Source organism: Hyalella azteca, unplaced genomic scaffold (genome assembly GCF_000764305.2).
Source record: "Hyalella azteca isolate HAZT.00-mixed unplaced genomic scaffold, Hazt_2.0.2 contig10287, whole genome shotgun sequence".
NCBI lineage: Eukaryota > Metazoa > Arthropoda > Malacostraca > Amphipoda > Hyalellidae > Hyalella > Hyalella azteca.
In genome coordinates, this window is record NW_025940332.1 from 146503 (window position 1) to 164308 (window position 17806).

A 17806-nucleotide genomic window follows, 5' to 3' on the forward strand; every position below is an offset into this window, starting at 1 on the left:
ACAAAAGAATCAAGCTTCAGCCAGAAAATTTTGAAAAGCTTCTCTTCATCCAACACCAACAGAACTAGGACTGTGTTCAAATCAAGTTCTGGAAACTGACCTTGGCTGATATGCTTGTTTAATGTTATTTAGAAAGGATAAACATGTATATATCAAGTTATTTTTAGACAATCAAACTATAATTTTTCTTCTAACTTAAATTTTGTTGTATTTTAAAATGTTTTTGATATTTCTTTCCAGAGTTTTTGTTGAAGGGATTGATCAAGCCTTTGAGGCAAGATTGACGAATCTGATTCTGTCAATCTGAGCTGGTGGAGGGCTGGCCGCTGGAGGCAAATCAAAGTCATCTTAGCTGGAGGCAAATCAAAGTCAGTCCAGTCAGACAATGTCACAGATTGTCACCAGCTTAAGGCCTACAGCTACTGAGCTAGGTACTTCAGTAGGTACTAGGTAGTATACTATAGTATGACTATGACCTCCTCCTGTGAGTCCTGTCTTCCAGTGACCAGTCCACGTCCAGATCATCATAGATATAGATTCTAGAACACAATTTTTTGGAAAATAAATAACGTGTAACGTGTTTTTCCACTTTTATTTGCCTCTCAAGATTAAGTACCATATCAAACCACGTCATGTATTCGTAGGTCGTAGCAAATAGCAATAATTATTTGACATTTCAATTGCCGAGCTCCAATCAGAATACCTAGTAGGCTAGTAAAACTAATAGGATACGTCTGTTATTATATAAAAGTATGATGGTAAGGCTAAGCCAAAGTTACACACCACATCAATAATTGATTCGTCTTGTTAATAAAAGGGTCACACTTCGCGACAATCGCAACGGCTTCTAAAAACATATTCAGGAATTATGACCAAGTGATTAATGCTTCCACTCTTCCAGCTCTCGGATTGTCGGAGTCACAGCACCAGTTCCATGGTTGAACCGTGAATGTCAACGTAATACAGGATTTGCGGAATTGGAAATATATTTCTGTATGCCGCAAAACTAAAAAAAAAGTTTTTAAAATCGTATTCTTGCAAGAGATGAATTTCAATGTAAAAAGGAATATCTTAGAAACATATTATTTATAACTCGCCAAAATCTGGACAAGTTCAAGCATCTTAGAATATTCCTAACCCCAATGGTGGTTTAAATAAATTTGGCTATGGGATTTTTTTTTATTGGTTTCTAGAATCAGCAGTCGGTGGAGCCAGGCATGTCACAGAAGGCTGAGACGTATCAGGGTTTGCAGAGGCGCCAGATGATGAACTTTCAGAGGAGTCAAGCTGCTTGATGAGCTTGAACAACGCCGCCGCCTCCCTTATACGGCTGAACTCGATGCAAAACGACTGAACTTCAACGCACAAATTCTGTACAAGAATAAAGCGTGCTTGACCCGTACATAGAGTAAACAACAGAGCGGTACATGTATTTGCAGAAAACTTTAGTAAAAGGAAGATAGCACAACATCGAAGGATATATGTGCATCAAATTGGTATGGATTAATTTTACCTATCCCTAAGATAATCCAACACTGATCATTCTCAACTTATTCCTAAAAACAGTATGCACTACTTCAACGTCAATATATAATTTTTCACATTCATGTTCCCTCATTTACGTGCTTCAAATCACAACTAGGATCAATAATCTTGATACAGCAGTAAAGTAATGATACAGAAATGAAGGAAATGATTCAGCTATGTACTGTCGGACTATTTTCAGTGCCAGTTTCCACTTACTTTGACATTAATAATCTTGTTCCGGATGAGGGACTGAAGGAAGACGCACACGAGACGTACAAGTCTGTTCTGCATGTAGCGATCTTTGATGGTGCCGCAGGTGCTGATACAGTTCGTGATGTAGAGGTGAATGAATTCAGGCGGTAGCTCAACTGCTGTTGTTAGCCTGTACCCATTGCAGTAGATGTCAGGGCGAGAAATAAAGCTAAGATATAGTATTCCTTTGATTTTGATAACGTCGTTTTATCATGTAAATACATTCTATTTAGTGCGGAACACCTGCTGTCAACCTACATGTTATTCATTGTGTAAGCATAACAAGTGTAGCACATCTTTTTAAAATCTAAATGCTATGTGGTGTGTAAGCTCAACAGCAAGTGTAACACACCTGTTGACAACCTCCATGCTGTGCAGTGACATCTCCATGTTGACAAGCACGTTGAGATAGTCCGTGAGTTGCTTGGTCTGCATCACGCGCAGTAAGAACTCGATTGCTATTAGGGGATTGTGCTCAACCAGCACCGGCAGCTGATCGAGAAAAGTGGTGTATATTAATACGAGTATTTTTATTGTTTCATGATCGTTAGGACTTCGACACGAATTTTACCAGGATTAGTGATGGCTCATGATACCACAAGTATTTTTGGACTATGCGAAAGCGTTTGACAAAGTTGACCATGGAGTGCTCTTCAGAAAATTAAGACTGCTCCACAGCTTCCTAACAGACAACAGAAAGAATCCACAGCTTCCTAACAGAAAGATTACAAGCTGTGGTTGTTGGAGGCTCGAGGTCGAGCCAGGCTAGGGGGTACGAGTGTAGTACCACTGTGAACGGTACTCGGCCCAATCCTTTTCCTCATTCGCATCGCCGACATAGATGTAGCAGTGGACACGCCACTGCATCGTCATTCGCGAACGAAACCATGATACTAATGATCACCACGGACAGGACGGACTGAGAGAGGTTGCAAGAAGACCTCTCAGCAAATATACGACTGGGCCCTAGTGAACAACATGCAGTTCAACGTGACCAAGTTTGAGGTTCTGAGGTACAGAGGAACCGGAAGAGATGGAATGAAGCACCGCTACCTGGCACATGACAACTCGGAAATCGAAGAGAAGCGACTCGCTCGCGATCTAGGAGTGCTGATGAACAATCAGGCCAATTTTGGTGATCACATAGCGGCAAAACCGCAAGAGGTAGACGACAGATGAGGTGGATCTGGCGGACGTTCAGAGCGAGAGATGCGGAACCGATGATCCCTTGATATACCTATCCTTGAATTCTGCTGCCAGCTCTGGACTCTGTTCTCTCTCGGTGCAGTACGGCAACTGGAAGGGGTCCAACGAACCTTCGCTTCCAGGATCAGAGGGATGTTGTTTAACTACTGGGAGAGGTTGCAGCGACTGGGTCTGTACTCACTGCCGAGGAGACGGGAGAGGTATGTAAGTCATTCTGTACACATGGAAAATGATAACCGGAATGGCACCAAACTTTGAAAGCGAGATCGTCAAGATTGAGACATACCATAGCGAAAGAAGGGGGAGGCTGTGTAGGATCCCCAAACTACGTAACAGATCTGCGGTCAGATTTCAATCTCTGCGGGAAGGATCCCCTTAAGTGGGAGGGCCGAGGCTATTTAAAGTCCTACCAAAGGATCTAAGAGAGGGGGAGTTCACCCTGGAGACCTTCAAGAGACGACGACGTGTTCCTGAGCACCATCCCTGATTGACCGCCCCTGCACCACTACCAGCGGCGAGAAGCAAACAACAGCATCGTGCATCAGCTGGCCCAAATGAGGGCGGATGAGCGATAATTATAATCAGAGGCGACGATCCATCGGGGCCTGGGACTGCCACGTCCGAAACAAATGCTAAATATACTAAGAGAATAGAACAGTTTTATAGACCAACCTTAGAGCCCTTAGCGTAATAAATAATAATCACTCACCTTCTGAGGCGTTAGACCGGTGCTATACCGCTAGACCAGACTCAGTTTTCACTATATTATTAACACTCACCTTCTGAGGCGTTAGACCGGTAATATAGACAGCCTCAGGTCCCACTGCGTCATTATTACCACTCACCTTCTGATGAGTTAAAAAGGGGGGATATAGACCAGCCTTAGGTTCCAATTTGTCACTATCACTACTCACTTTCTGAGGCGTTAGACCGGTTCTATAGACGAGCCTAGGGTCCCGTTGCAGGTGGGCTAGCAGCAGCTGCAGCTGAGGAATGCTGAGAGTCTCTTTGAAGGCGCGGCCCATGAGGCGCCGAGCTTCTGTGTCGCCCTCGCTTGTCACGCACATGCTCGCGTCGTAGCAGATCTCCTCCTCCGCCTCCTGGTGACAGCTCTCCAACCACACAAGCTGTGTGCATAACGCAGACGTTAATAGACATGATGAAGATAATCACGAAGTCCGCCAGGAATACAAAAAAAAAAACAAGAACTGTGCAACACACACACCAGTGAGCAACACACACACACACACACACTAGCTCTGTACACAGCCAGCTTCTCAACATGCATGGAGCACTGGTCGCACCACATCTTCACAGCGGATTCATAAAATCTAAACAAAAATATTCTATGGCTGTCATCTACACATGATTTTAGGCAATGGTCCACAACAAATATTTAATTTATCAACAGTATGCAAAGCACAAAAGAACTTGACGTATAAAGAATAAAATGAATACAGTTCATAGAAATGTCAAACAATTCATGTGAGTATCCATGAGCTCACTTCGTCAGGTGAGATGGTTACTGGTGGTGGTGGTCGGAGCAGCTCAGGCATGTATGATCTATGAAGTTCTTCCCCAGCCTCGATTATAATTGAGCGAGTAGTTGCGCTGGTCTCAGATCTGCACCTGAGTACGGAGGTTACATGACGATGACAACAAATACAGACAAAGATAGATAAATATGAATATGGCATGGGGATGAATGCAGCTTTGTACTAATTCCGGCAACACTAACGACCACAAAACATGGCCTTAGCAGAAAACTTGCAACCTAATTAATACTGAATGTATCCTTGGTGTCTTTCAACAGCACTTGCCAGTATAGATAAGGTCAAGCGGTTCCTGAAATATTAAGGAACTTCAAAAAGGACGCCAAATGATGAGTGTTGCGCAATATAATCAGCAGGAATAATATCAGGGAGACCATACAAGTAACCCACACATATACCCCATAGTATGTGAAACCCACAAGCGAAATCGCTGAAAGAGATCGCACACAATTGTGGAATAGCGGGTTATATACTATGGTAGTAAAGAAAGAGGAGAAAGATATCGTGTGATTATTTTATATATAACTGGAAGAATGTGCTTATAATTTTAGAGTACTTGGAAGTCAGATTATACTGGCACACAGGGCCACATGTAGAGCCATATTATACTGGCACAGATTATCTAGCCAGATATACTTGGGAGCCAGATTGTACTGGCACCCAAGTTTAGACTAATTCACTATTATTGAACCAGATTATACGTGTACATAGATAGACCTCTTAATACGTCAATACAAGCTTTTGAGGCGTTAGATGGTGCGGTAGACATAAATAAATTACACTAAAGCAGACCGATATTTTGGATAGTCAGGACAGAGTAGCAGCTGTGACCATGTGCCTTAAAACGCCGAGAAAGTTGCGGATAACATGGCAACTGCATAATACAATTGAAATTTTGATGATTTTTTAACAGTTAAAGTCAATATCATAAAATGCCAGACTAAGACCGAGCATTAAAAGCAAAAAACAGATCCTGTAAACTAACAGAATGAAAGTCAACATCGACATAAATTATAATATAAATTTGTAGAATCAAAATACAATCATAGAAAATAGTTAGAAAAATAATATACGGTTAAATATTACTTCTTAAGGACAAAACTTCTAAAGAATTAAGTGTTGCCAATGTTTTACACATGTACAATGAATATCTAATTTTATTTTGGAATATTAAAAAATAATTAATTTTTCAATTTTTTTAACATGAAGTGTGTTAAAAATTGATTATAAGATTCGTAGCAGAGAAAATTATTTTTTAACTTTTTATAATATTAAAAGAAATTTATTTCAAAATTACTTATTTTGTCAAATGATTCACGCATTGTCTCCATATTTACGCAAGTTTACAAAATTTCTGATCGATTGGTGAGGTAGAAGTGTGTGAAATATCGATTATAAGATTTGTAGCATACAGACAAACAAACAAACAAGAAGTGAAGTTAAAGAGAAGTATTGTAAAAACTGAACACATGCATAAGAATTAATGCATAAAACACGTACAATTTGTAGTAAAATAATGGAGAAATTTTTTTTAAATGCAACAAGACATTTGAAATATGCCATTTGAACGATACTGTGATAGTAAGTATGAACAATGAAAACATATTGATTATAGATTTGTATGTGTTTGTTTGAAGCTTGGCGCTAGCAATATTTCGAGGCCGCTCGGGCGTGTATCCAGGATACTCAACGTTACGGGATATCTCCTGGGAATAAATTGTATTTTTAGCGGGGTAGTTACGAGATGTTTAAAAACGAGTTGGGAGATAAATTTACAATTGTAAATTTGATTTATATTAAAAGAAAAGAAAACAAGGAAATTACTAGGTAATTTAACGAAGCGCGTGCTAACTGTCGGTCTTCACAGGTTAAACTAAATTAACATACTGTTATTTGGAAGTTAATTAACTGGACTGAACATAATATGATTCTCAAATTACAAGTATAAGAAACAACAGGCAACAATATGCTACTTGCATGTATATTATGGAGCATTAGGATAAATTTTAACAACATATATACATGGTGACAGTTATTACTGCAAATGGAAACGTACTCAGCTGCTGAGTTCGACGCAGGTTGAACCGACGGTAGCAGGAGTGACACACCAGCCTTGACGTTGGTCGGCAGTGAACTTGAGGACTGATTCAATGAAGTAGGAGATATGCTGGGCAGCGGCTTATGTAGCTCTTTTTCATACAACGCCAACAAGTCAGTGGCACGGTGCTTTAGCAACTGAATAACAGTAAAAATAATTGAAAATAAACACTTATGCATAGGTCATCAGCCAAGGCATACATTGAAGGTTCGTCATTTTTACTTGAATGTGATGGCAAGTCAATAATTTTCAATAAACCAAGTATCACTTCAGAACAGAGAGTTTTCAAGCATCTACTTTTTATTCATCAATTATTGAACGGATGATTTATATTCATCAATCAATATAAACATCTCTTTGTGATCTCATTACGTTTACGTACATAGTTGAAAAATCAAGCCAATTAGCAAATACATATGCAGGCTACCGTACTCATGACACAGGCTTACATGTACTGCCATCTCACCTCAGAAATATTCTTAACTGTAAGCAACGAGTGAAGAAACCTCTTCTCCTTCTCATCAAGAACAGGCTGTGGCAGTTGTTTGCTGCTGCTTACTCCATCTTTCTGCCATGATGAGGTATAAATACTATACCTAAGGAACAACTATAAACTTAAGCTCAATAGCACATGGTACATTTTATAAAAAATCATAAGAACATGGTAATGTGAACAACACAATATATTATTTGTTGCAGGGAAGCTTGAATATCAAAGACTCCATTTTCATTTTCTCTACTGCATAATAAATCAAGATTCTTTCAGGACACATAAAAAATTAAATACTACTATACCAACAAGGAAATATTCAAAACTTTAACATAGCTCATTTTCATATATTTCCTAGCAGTAGTGACATATTTTACCACTTTTGAGTACAATAAGATACACAAATTTGAAATTTGCCATGATTTTTCTTTCATCCTATCCTTTCAACAACTGGTGAAGAATATATAATTTGACACTAAATTCACAACTTTCAAATTGAGGTCATGGTGTTATAAGTATTCATTTTAATTTGTACGACTCCTACACAACAGCTGTACAAAATTCTAAGTGATTGGACCGGTAGCCATTCCCCAAAACAATCAACAAGCCAATAACACGATGATGAGTTTGCAACAGTAAAATCTCACCAAAATAGTGAACAGCTGGGAGAGAAATGGGGTTTCTTCTGCTGGGTTTGAGAGAGGAAGCTGATGAAGGAGCACAAGAGCAGCCAGTTTCTGACTTGACTTAGGAATTAAATCCCTTTGTTGAACAAGGATACTCACAACACTGCAAACTGAAGAGTAGCATGTTAAACAAATTGAAAAGCCTCGTTTGCAAAAATAAAAATGTTAAACAACCTAATAACTACAAAGATTAGTCACTTGTATTTTGTAATAATAACAGTTATTGAACTTGTATTACATATGTATGTCAGTATAATTCTAAGGAACACTTAAATGGTTTTCTTTTGTAGAAATTTCTACTAGCCAATGAAGAAACAAATGATAAAGGCTATGTTACACTTCTAATGGATAATATGCACATCTAATATCTAATAATGCACACTGTTAAGTTCCTCATAAAGTCAGCATCCAGCTCTCAAACTTAACCCTTCAACTGTATTACTGTTTAATATATTCCTTCAGATGAGATAGATTTTTAAAACCATTAAATAATTACAATAATGCCTCAATATTTTTTAGATGCTAACATTGTATGAAAGTATTTTGGAAACATGAACCAACCTTTGAAGTAATCTTTATTAGAGAACTTCTTGCGAGCAGTTGAGAGAATCTCATCAAGTGTGGTTGATTCAGTGTACTTCTCTTCAAGTAAACTGAAAAAAGTGAAATTTATTTTAAAAAGATATAACTCAGTAGGCACTCACTGCAGTGAGTGACAGAGAGCGCATTTTCTTGTCAACGAAAACTTGAGGTCACGGACAGACAGACAGACAGACAGACGGACATGTCGAGCACAATAGTACATTTTTTCCATAAATGAGAAAATGCGCTAATAAATGGGCACTCAAAAATGAATACATAATGTTTTGCATTGAAGTAAAACTTAGTACCATCAAGTGGGGTGACTTTGGCCACCACTACAACAGAAACAAATGGCAGCAAAACAAAAAAATAAACATTGGCCAATGTTCATTATTTTGTTTTGCTGCCATTTGTTTCTGTTGTGATGGTGGCTGAAGTCACCCCACTTGACAGTAATGAAAGAAACCAATTTTGATTTAACTTTTTCAAGGCTATTGTTTACATTAGCAATTTTGTACAGAAGCTTCAACAAGCAACAATTGAGTTGTCACTTCACTGGGTAGTCTGCCTTAGTGCCATGAGCATTAACCCTCTCACGGGTGAATACCATATACTGTCACTTGAAATCGCCTCACAAAGGGACCCACCACAGCTTCTATAATTTTGTGTTAGAGGCTTTTTTTATAAAGCCTCAGTCAATCACTAATTATCAAACAATCGTTCCATCTACAGCATCACATCCTACAATGCCCAAAAATAATAATATGAGCATTTAAATGAAAGTTTCAACTTGGACAATGAAATTGATGCATTTTTTAAAAGGCTGAAGTATCAATACATATGTAATTATTTAAGGTAACTTGATTGAACTGAATTAGATTAAATTTTTATTTTATGGTTCTAGGACTCTAATTACAACATGTTATCAGCCATGTTGTGGGCCTGAGGGTGTTTGTTGCAAAGGGTCAGGAAAACAAGGAATTAGTGATGGTCTCCACCTCCCTTACAAGCATCCCATTCAACCTTTTATTGAACATTTTCCTCGTTTGTATTTAATAATTTATTCAAACAGCAACACAACAAGAAGAACAACCTGTGTATAGTGGAAGGAAAAGAAGAAACCAGCACAAAACAGAGGCAAACGGTCTCATACGCAACCTAAATAATGGTATGCATCAGTCTGCCTGTTTTTACCCAGTCTGAAAAGCAAACATATAATTAACATGATAAACCTAAGGAGTGCATGAAATCCAACCATAGAATAGCAATTAGGTACACCATATCCATAGCATATCCAGGGCGGATGAGGGCAGATGAGAAAATGAAGTTGTAAATGCTCATTGAACATTTACAACGACCTTGTCCAATGCAAGCTTCATATCAGCAGCCACATAGCATTTCTTCTGTATCTGTAAGCTTACAGGATGGCTTGTAATTCAACACCATTTTAATTCGGTCAAGTGAATTCACTATGATAAAAAAATAAAAATATACCTGAAACAGAAAGGAATATTTTAGTGAAAATCATCATATTTTTTTGGAGAAATAAATAATAGTTTAGGTTAATTACTTTTCATTCTATGTTACCCAGTGCACAATTTTATCTATGACATTCTATGCACAATTTTGTGATGACCAATGATGCATTAATTTTTTGTTAGGTGAAATTTTTTGGCTGAGCGAGGTAAATGTAATCAAAATTTATTGTTGTTAATTGATTTTTTGGTTAACTGGAGTCTGGAGCCTTTGCTAACTGAGGTTCTATACTGTAAACATGTTTTTAGGGGTGTCCCTTATTACCCTGGAGGGTGGGGGGGGGGGGTCCCTTATTACCCCATCCTGCAGAAATGTCCAGCATCTTTTTTTGGAAAGAGATAGGCATATTCTGTCAACCCCGTTTTTAAGCCAACACCTATGTAAAATTTTTATGTAAGTAAGGTTTTTTAATACAGCATTTTTTTTTTTTTGCTTCAGACCTTAGCAGAGGCACTTTTCCAAAATTGCACTTTTTTTCAGGGATTTTTCACAGGTAGTAAATGTATGATTTCCTAACTTGCTTTTTGCTACATAGTAAAAATGTTCAACTTTACACCACTATTTTTAGTTTTGCAATATTTTGAGTAGTTTAGCTACTACAGTATTTCTACCAAATGTGGGATGACTGTCCTGATTTACCTGCCCATCCCTTATTACCCTGTTTGATGGTATGTTAGACTTATAGGTATTACTTTAGATTAAGTGCATCCAAAAAATTGGGTATTTTTTTAATTGTATGTTTTTGGGATGTAGATTAAGAATCTGAAATATGTTTTTGGCGGTAAGCATTGGAAATTTTTAATGGAACCTGTTCCTAACTCGACCTAACCTGCAAGGTTTCCGTTGATCGGCTAGGTTTTTTATATGTTTGGAGTCCGTCCTGCAGCGGGAAAAACCTAGCCAATCAATAAAAACCTTGCAGGTTAGGTCCAGTTAGGAACAGGTTCCATTAAAAATTTCCAATGCCAACCACCAAAAACGGATTTCAGATTCTTAATCTACACCCCAAAAAACATATAATTAAAAAAAACACCCTTTTTTTGGATGCACTTAATCTAAAGTATTACCGACTAATAAGATGATAATATTGTATCCCTGTTTAGGCAAAGCCTCTCAAAGTGTTCCAGCAACATTATTTATTTATTTGTGTTGCAGTAAGATGTTGCGTTGTGTCTACCCACATANAATTACAACATGTTATCAGCCATGTTGTGGACCTGAGGGTGTTTGTTGCAAAGGGTCAGGAAAACAAGGAATTAGTGATGGTCCCCACCTCTCTTACAAGCATCCCAATCAACCTTTTATTGAACATTTTCCTTGTTTGTATTTAATAATTTATTCAAACAGCAACACAACAAGAAGAACAACCTGTGTACAGTGGAAGGAAAAGAAGAAACCAGCACAAAACTGAGGCACAGGGGCCTACTCAACCTAAATAATGGTATACATCAGTCTGTCTGTTTTTACCCAGTCTGAAAAGCAAACGTATAATTAACATGATAAACCAAAGGAGTGCATGAAATCCAACCATAGAATGGCAATTACACCATATCCAGGGCGGATGAGGGCAGATGAGAGAATGATGTTGTAAATGCTCATTGAGCATTTACAACGACCTTGTCCACTGCAAGCTTCATATCAGCAGCCACATAGCATTTCTTCTGTATCTGTAAGCTTACAGGATGGCTTGTAATTTAAGGGGACCGGCTACCCTCCAGAAAAACTTCTACAGTTATTATCCGATCATCATGAAACTTCACATACATACGTAAAATGTATAAATAAGAACATTTTGCTTCTATGAATTTTTCGAAAAAATTGATAGAAAACGTGAAATTCATAGAAAACGGCTAAAAAGGGGTACTTTAGAAAATCAATCTCCTCCTACAAATATCACCTACAACATTGAGACACGTATCATTCGGTTCGTAAGGACCATACCTAAAAATTTGATGATCACTTTTCTCATTTTCCCCTTAGTTTTTTTTTATGCGAATTTTATCCAATTTTTCTCATTTTCCCCCCTCCCCCCCCTTCTCCCCCATATAAAAAACGAACCAGACTGAAATTCAAAAAAGTGATCATCAAATTTTTAGGTAATTTCCTTACAAATCAAATGGTGTATGTCTCATTGCTGTAGCTTGAAAACTGTAGGAGGAGATAGGTTTTCCGTGACAATAAGTTGAACTTTTCAAACTTTTCAGGACGGCGCGACAAAGTCCCGACCGCCTCGAAATAGGCACTCAATGTAGCATGGATACCAAACTACAGGCTTCTGTAGCTTAATCCACTCAAGGATGCTAGCAGCAACTTGTAGCGCACCTCTACGTACAAAGTTAGGAGGGTAACTGAGCTCAGATGCCAGATACACCAATATATGTAGTCTTTCCGCTCTAATTTTCTTAGGTCTATTTAGTGAAGGAACTCCACCCCCCGCCCCCCATTAAATCCTGGCCATGTGCGTCAATATTGCCATACATGGATCGCAGTAGTATCGTTGGAAAGCTCAGAATGTCAGCTTTAAGATGAGACTAAACATGTAACTGCAGCACAACTCAAGTAGAAACTATATTCAAAGATTTGAGCAGCTAATTACTTTATATCTAATTAGTTAAAGAACTCTCCCACCCACTTCTCTTTAAAGAGACGTCATGAACGTAAATATTGGCGTACAGCGATGGCAGTGGTACCATTGGAAAGCACAAAAACCAAATGAGCACAAAAACCGGAAAACGCCAAAATTGAAAATTTTAGGGTAGCTGGTCCCCTCAACACCATTTTAATTTGGTCAAGTGATTTCACTATGATAAAAAAAATAAAAATATACCTGAAACAGAAAGGAATATTTTAGTGAAAATCATCATTTTTTTTGGGGAAATAAATAATAGTTTAGATTAATTACTTTTCATTCTATGTTACCGGTGCACAATTTTATCTATGACATTCTTTGCACAATTTTGTGATGACCAATGATGCATTAATTTTTTGTTAGGTGAAATTTTTTGGCTGAGCGAGGTAAATGTTATCAAAATTTATTGTTGTCAATTGATTTTTTTGGTTAACTGGAGTCTGGAGCCTTTGCTAACTGAGGTTCATTTTTAATACGGCGAATATTTTTTTTTGCTACATACCTTAGCAGTTGTAACTTTACAAAATATAGTTTTTCACAATTTTTTTCAGGAATTTTTCATAGCAAGTAAATGTAGTATTTTTCAACTTTCTTTACACTACATAGATAGGAAAAATGTTGACGTTTACGCCACTATTTTTAGTTTTGCAATATTCCAATTAGTTTCGCTACTACAACAGTTTTACGATGTGTCGGAGGCCAGTCCCGAGTAGCCCTGCCCGTCCCGAGTAGCCCTGGTTGACAGTAGTAAATGTATGATTTCCTAACTTGCTTTTTGCTACATAGTAAAAATGTTTAACTTTACACCACTATTTTTAGTTTTGCAATATTTTGAGTAGTTTAGCTACTACAACATTTCTACCAAATGTGGGATGACTGTCTCGATTTACCTGCCCATCCCTTATTACCCTGTTTGATGGTATGTTAGACTTATAGGTATTACTTTAGATTAAGTGCATCCAAAAAAATGGGTATTTTTTTAATTGTATGTTTTTTGGGAAGTAGATTAAGAATTTGAAATACGTTTTTGGTGGTCAGCATTGGAAATTTTTAATGGAAGGTTTCCGTTGAACGGCTAAGTTTTTTCTATGTTTGGAGTCCGTCCTGCAGTGGGAAAAACCTAGCCAATCAACGAAAACCTTGCAGGTCAGGTCCAGTTAGGAACAGGTTCCATTAAAAATTTCCAATGCCAACCGCCAAAAATTGATTTCAGATTCTTAATCTACACCCCAAAAAACATATAATTAAAAAACACCCTTTTTTGGATGCACTTAATCTAAAGTATTACCGACTAATAAGATGATAATATTGTATCCCTGTTTAGGCAAAGCCTCTCAAAGTGTTCCAGCAACATTATTTATTTATTTGTGTTGCAGTAAGATGTTGCGTTGTGTCTACCCACATACTATATATTATGTATAAAGCTAGTCAAGAATTCAAACATTTACTATCTCATTAAAATCTCTGAAAAAAAAGTGCAAAAAGTGCAACTTTGGAAAAGTACCTCTGCTAAGGTCTGGAGCAAAAAAAAAAAAAAAATATTCGCCGTATTAAAAAATTTTACTTACATAAAAGTTGCACACAGGTGTGGCTTGAAAATGTAATTGACGGAATTTGCTTATCTCATTAAAAAGAAAAAATGGGAGCCATTTCTGCGCAACGGGGTAATAAGGGACACCCCCCCGGGTAATTAGGGACAACCCTGAAACACATTTACAGCAGATCCTCTGTTAGCAAAGGCCAATGTTAAGATAAATATAGGTTAATCGCAAAGATTTTTGCTTAAATTTTAAATCTAAACAAAAATTAAAATTTAAATAAAATCTTCTTGGGTAGCAGAACAGCATGGATGACAGATGTTAGGCAGAACTAACATCCAGGTCACTCAATGCAATGCTCACTCATCACTCCCTAAAGAAGCTTGTTGAGAACAGATGTTAGGCAGAACTAACATCCAGGTCACTCTGACCACTGTGCAGAGAGTGGATGAATATTGCAAGATCTTTGGCGACGCTTCAGAAGCAAAATTTACGCCTTCAGAAGATCTTGCCGACACATTTAGATTGAAATTCTTGCATTTAATATAGTAGTTAGTCTTTGATCAACTATTTAGAAAAAAAGTAAGCTTTCCGTTTCCGGTATGTTTGATGGATCAGGATGCAGTGAAGCTTGTTCAGAAATCAGTTACGATGAGTTCCCGGTTCCCGCCAAAAAAATGTAAACATCAAGTTTACGATTACGTAGTTGTGGTCACATTAGAGCGGTCAGATTGCATTTTCACATGTTCAGTTGACACTTGCTGTACAATCGGACTGTTTTTAGGGTAAAACTAGTTATTTGGGGTAACACATGCATGCAACCTTGTAAATAAGTTTGTGGCTTCAGGCTTGTGAATAGTTTTTCATTACTCAGCGTAAATGGCTTTTCATTAAAAATTACCCGGTGACGCATCTTTAAAATGGCGGCGACGCTTTGGGCTTAAAAATCCATATATTGGCGACGCTGCATCCACCCTCTGCATAGTGGGTCACTCAATGGATGTTAGTTCAAATGGATGTTAGTTTAAAAGTGTTTAGCATGTTTAGGTGAGTACACTCTGGCCTCTACATGTTTAAAAGTGTTTAGCATGTTTAGGTACACTCTGCATTTTTAAAACACTCTGCATGTTTAAAATTAAGTTTTATTTCAACTTTCAAGTGTCCCTTTTTACCCCAATTCCAGATTAATTCAGGAGCCGTTTATATTGCGTCTGGCACCTTACAAATAGCACATGGAATTTTTTTGAAGATGCCATTTGATAGCCCTCGCAAAGAGCTATGAAATGAGCCTAAACTTGTTTGTGAAATGTTTCATTTAAGAAGTTATTAACAAAAAAACGCTCAAAACTGTCCGTTTTTACCCAGTTTGACGGTATTCACAAATAAAATTAATTGTTCTGTATGTGTCGTATGATTTTTTGAAAAAGCCAATTGAAATCAGGGAGGTTTTTTGCTGGACCCTGGGCCTGTATAATCATGGATACCTACCGCTACCAGCACTATCATACATAAGATATTGATTTAAATCTTTAGTAAATAAGGAAATTAAAAATTACCTTAGAGTTACTATTGTACTTACTCAATAATATCGTTCAACTGTGATGAGTCAAGGGTTGCCATACTACAAACGTGTTAATTTCACCTTTCTCTGCTACGAAACCAAGCCGACCTGACCTCTCTGACAATGTTGTTCTTCAAATCTTTGAATGTTAACTTAACAGGGGTCAGGGAGTGACAGGGACAGGGAGTAGCGGCGCAGCAGATACAAACGTTGCCAGACGTGCGCACGTTGCTTTTGATTTGTATCCAGAACGTTGAATAACGTTGTACGCAACGTTGAAACGTTGCGTACAAGATATGTATCTAACCTACGCATACACTTAACACTTGTATATTTATTTGATCATATAATTTCATTAGGAATCCATTTTTCCCGCTGGTTGGAACCGCTCGGCATTAATGGGTTAATATTAACATTGCAGTGAAAAGTACGTACCTATATTTGTTAACATTAAACATTTAGGAGAATCTATCAGTAGCCAATCAAATTTTCAACTTTATTGTCTCTATTCAATTAATCCTCATACGTAAATAACTATTTCTCAATTAGAAAACTGTTAAGAATTTTAAGATAGTTTTAGATTGCGGAGCTAATAAACCTATACCAGAACTCAACAAATATATGAATGAAAAAATAAAACTAAGAAAAATATTATTTACGCATTTTTTTGCAAATAACAATGTCGAAAAATGTCTTCCTTGCTCCACACGCGCCGAAAAAATGTAAAAGAAACATCCAAGAAAGTAGCAGTGTTCACAAATCAGGGAGGAAAAGAAGACACTGGTGATGTGCAAGAAAATTTTATAAAAATTTAGGAACATACAAAGTAGGGATTTAAGAATAGCCACAATAACTTAGAAGTGCCGGGTAACATAGAATAGAAGTGTCGGCACTGAAGAAATAGGCCCATGGCCCGTTGCAGATTCTTGTATTTTTCGTGACTTGATTCCACAATGGATCCAGCCTTATGAACCCGATCTTGCCAGAACTGACTATTGCCAGGACTGTACGGTATATAGGCATTTCAAGACTGAAGCTTCGTCTATTCTGTTCTTGACGGCGTTCATACTAGAAGCGTCGGGGGCGCAGCCGTAGGCCACAAATTTACTCTTAAATAAACCCTGGATCCAACGCCCAGCTTCATCATGCATTAATTTTACTCAGCCTCAGAGCTAGAAGCCGCAGACTACGCTTGAACACCATAATCTAAACAAGCGACACACTGCCGAAAGATAATAGCGCCGCAGGTCTTTAGCAAATGCTTAATCATGCTTGCTCCTTGGCAGGCAGTTCCTCATCCAGCAGTACCTACTTCGGCCTAACCTTTTCTCGCTGCCACGGCACACAGCCTTCTTGCAGCCAATGACTGGCTTAATCAGTACATTTGGACCGCCTCTCTTACTTCCTGCAGCCAATGAGTTAGGTTGGAGGTTTTCTCCTGAAAACCTCCAACCGGCACCGTCTCACGGCAAACCTATCTTCTCCTAGAGTTTTGAAGCTATAAAAATGAGACAAATACCATTCGATTTGCAAGGAAAAGATCTACATACGGGAGTATGCGTTTTTTCTAATTTCGTTATATTTTGACTTTATTTTGCAAAATGGGGGGTTGGCGAGGTTAAAATAGAAAAATTTCCGAACAATTTATGAAAAATGTCCCCACACCCACAAAAATAAAAATTTTAAATAACGCCTACTAGCGTTGGTAGATATGATCTTAACGAATCAAATGATATGTGTCTAGATGTTGTAGCTTGAAAATCCTAGGAGATAGATTTCTACACACAGTACCCCCTTTTTGGCAGTTTTCTAAGGACATCACGTTTTCTTTCATTCTTTTCGAAAAATTCGCACGAACAAAAAAAGCTTATATTTCTGTTTTACATGCGTGTACCAAGTTTCGAAGTGATCCGTCTGTAAATAACCGAGATAGATTTTGGGCAGCGTTGCCAACTGACATATTTCCATACCACATTTCATGGATCTGACATGTTGAGATGATGTCCAATATGGGGTAACTGAACTCGGCCTAATAAAGCTTAAGAGTAATTGGATTCAAATGAACTACTCAAAGGCGATGTCCGTCAAATGGAAAATCCAGACGTCATCGATCTTTATATACTAGTCTATTTGAAGCATTATTTGATC

At 37.8% G+C, this 17806-nt stretch overlaps 1 protein-coding gene across 1 annotated transcript; it reads right to left on the minus strand.

Annotated features, from left to right (window-relative positions):
• Positions 1-1042: 1042 nt before the first annotated feature.
• LOC108673391 (CCR4-NOT transcription complex subunit 11) lies at positions 1043-15969 on the minus strand. Its single transcript, XM_018161211.2, has 10 exons — positions 15677-15969; positions 8374-8465; positions 7774-7922; positions 7103-7204; positions 6595-6773; positions 4491-4614; positions 3900-4112; positions 2132-2271; positions 1744-1909; positions 1043-1371 (listed from the first exon to the last, which is right to left on the minus strand). The coding sequence occupies exons 1-10, from the start codon at positions 15715-15717 to the stop codon at positions 1180-1182; spliced, it is 1398 nt and encodes a 465-aa protein (XP_018016700.1). The 5' UTR covers positions 15718-15969; the 3' UTR covers positions 1043-1179.
• Between the last annotated feature and the right edge of the window lie 1837 nt (positions 15970-17806).

Coding starts and splice junctions, on each gene's coding strand:
- LOC108673391 (XM_018161211.2), bottom strand. CDS start 15,717: ATGGCAACCCTTGACTCATCACAGTTGAACGATATTATTGA. Junction 4,113..4,490: donor TAACCATCTCACCTGACGAA/GTGAGCTCATGG, acceptor TTATGCACACAG/CTTGTGTGGTTGGAGAGCTG. Junction 2,272..3,899: donor CCGGTCTAACGCCTCAGAAA/GTGAGTAGTGAT, acceptor TTTCTCGATCAG/CTGCCGGTGCTGGTTGAGCA.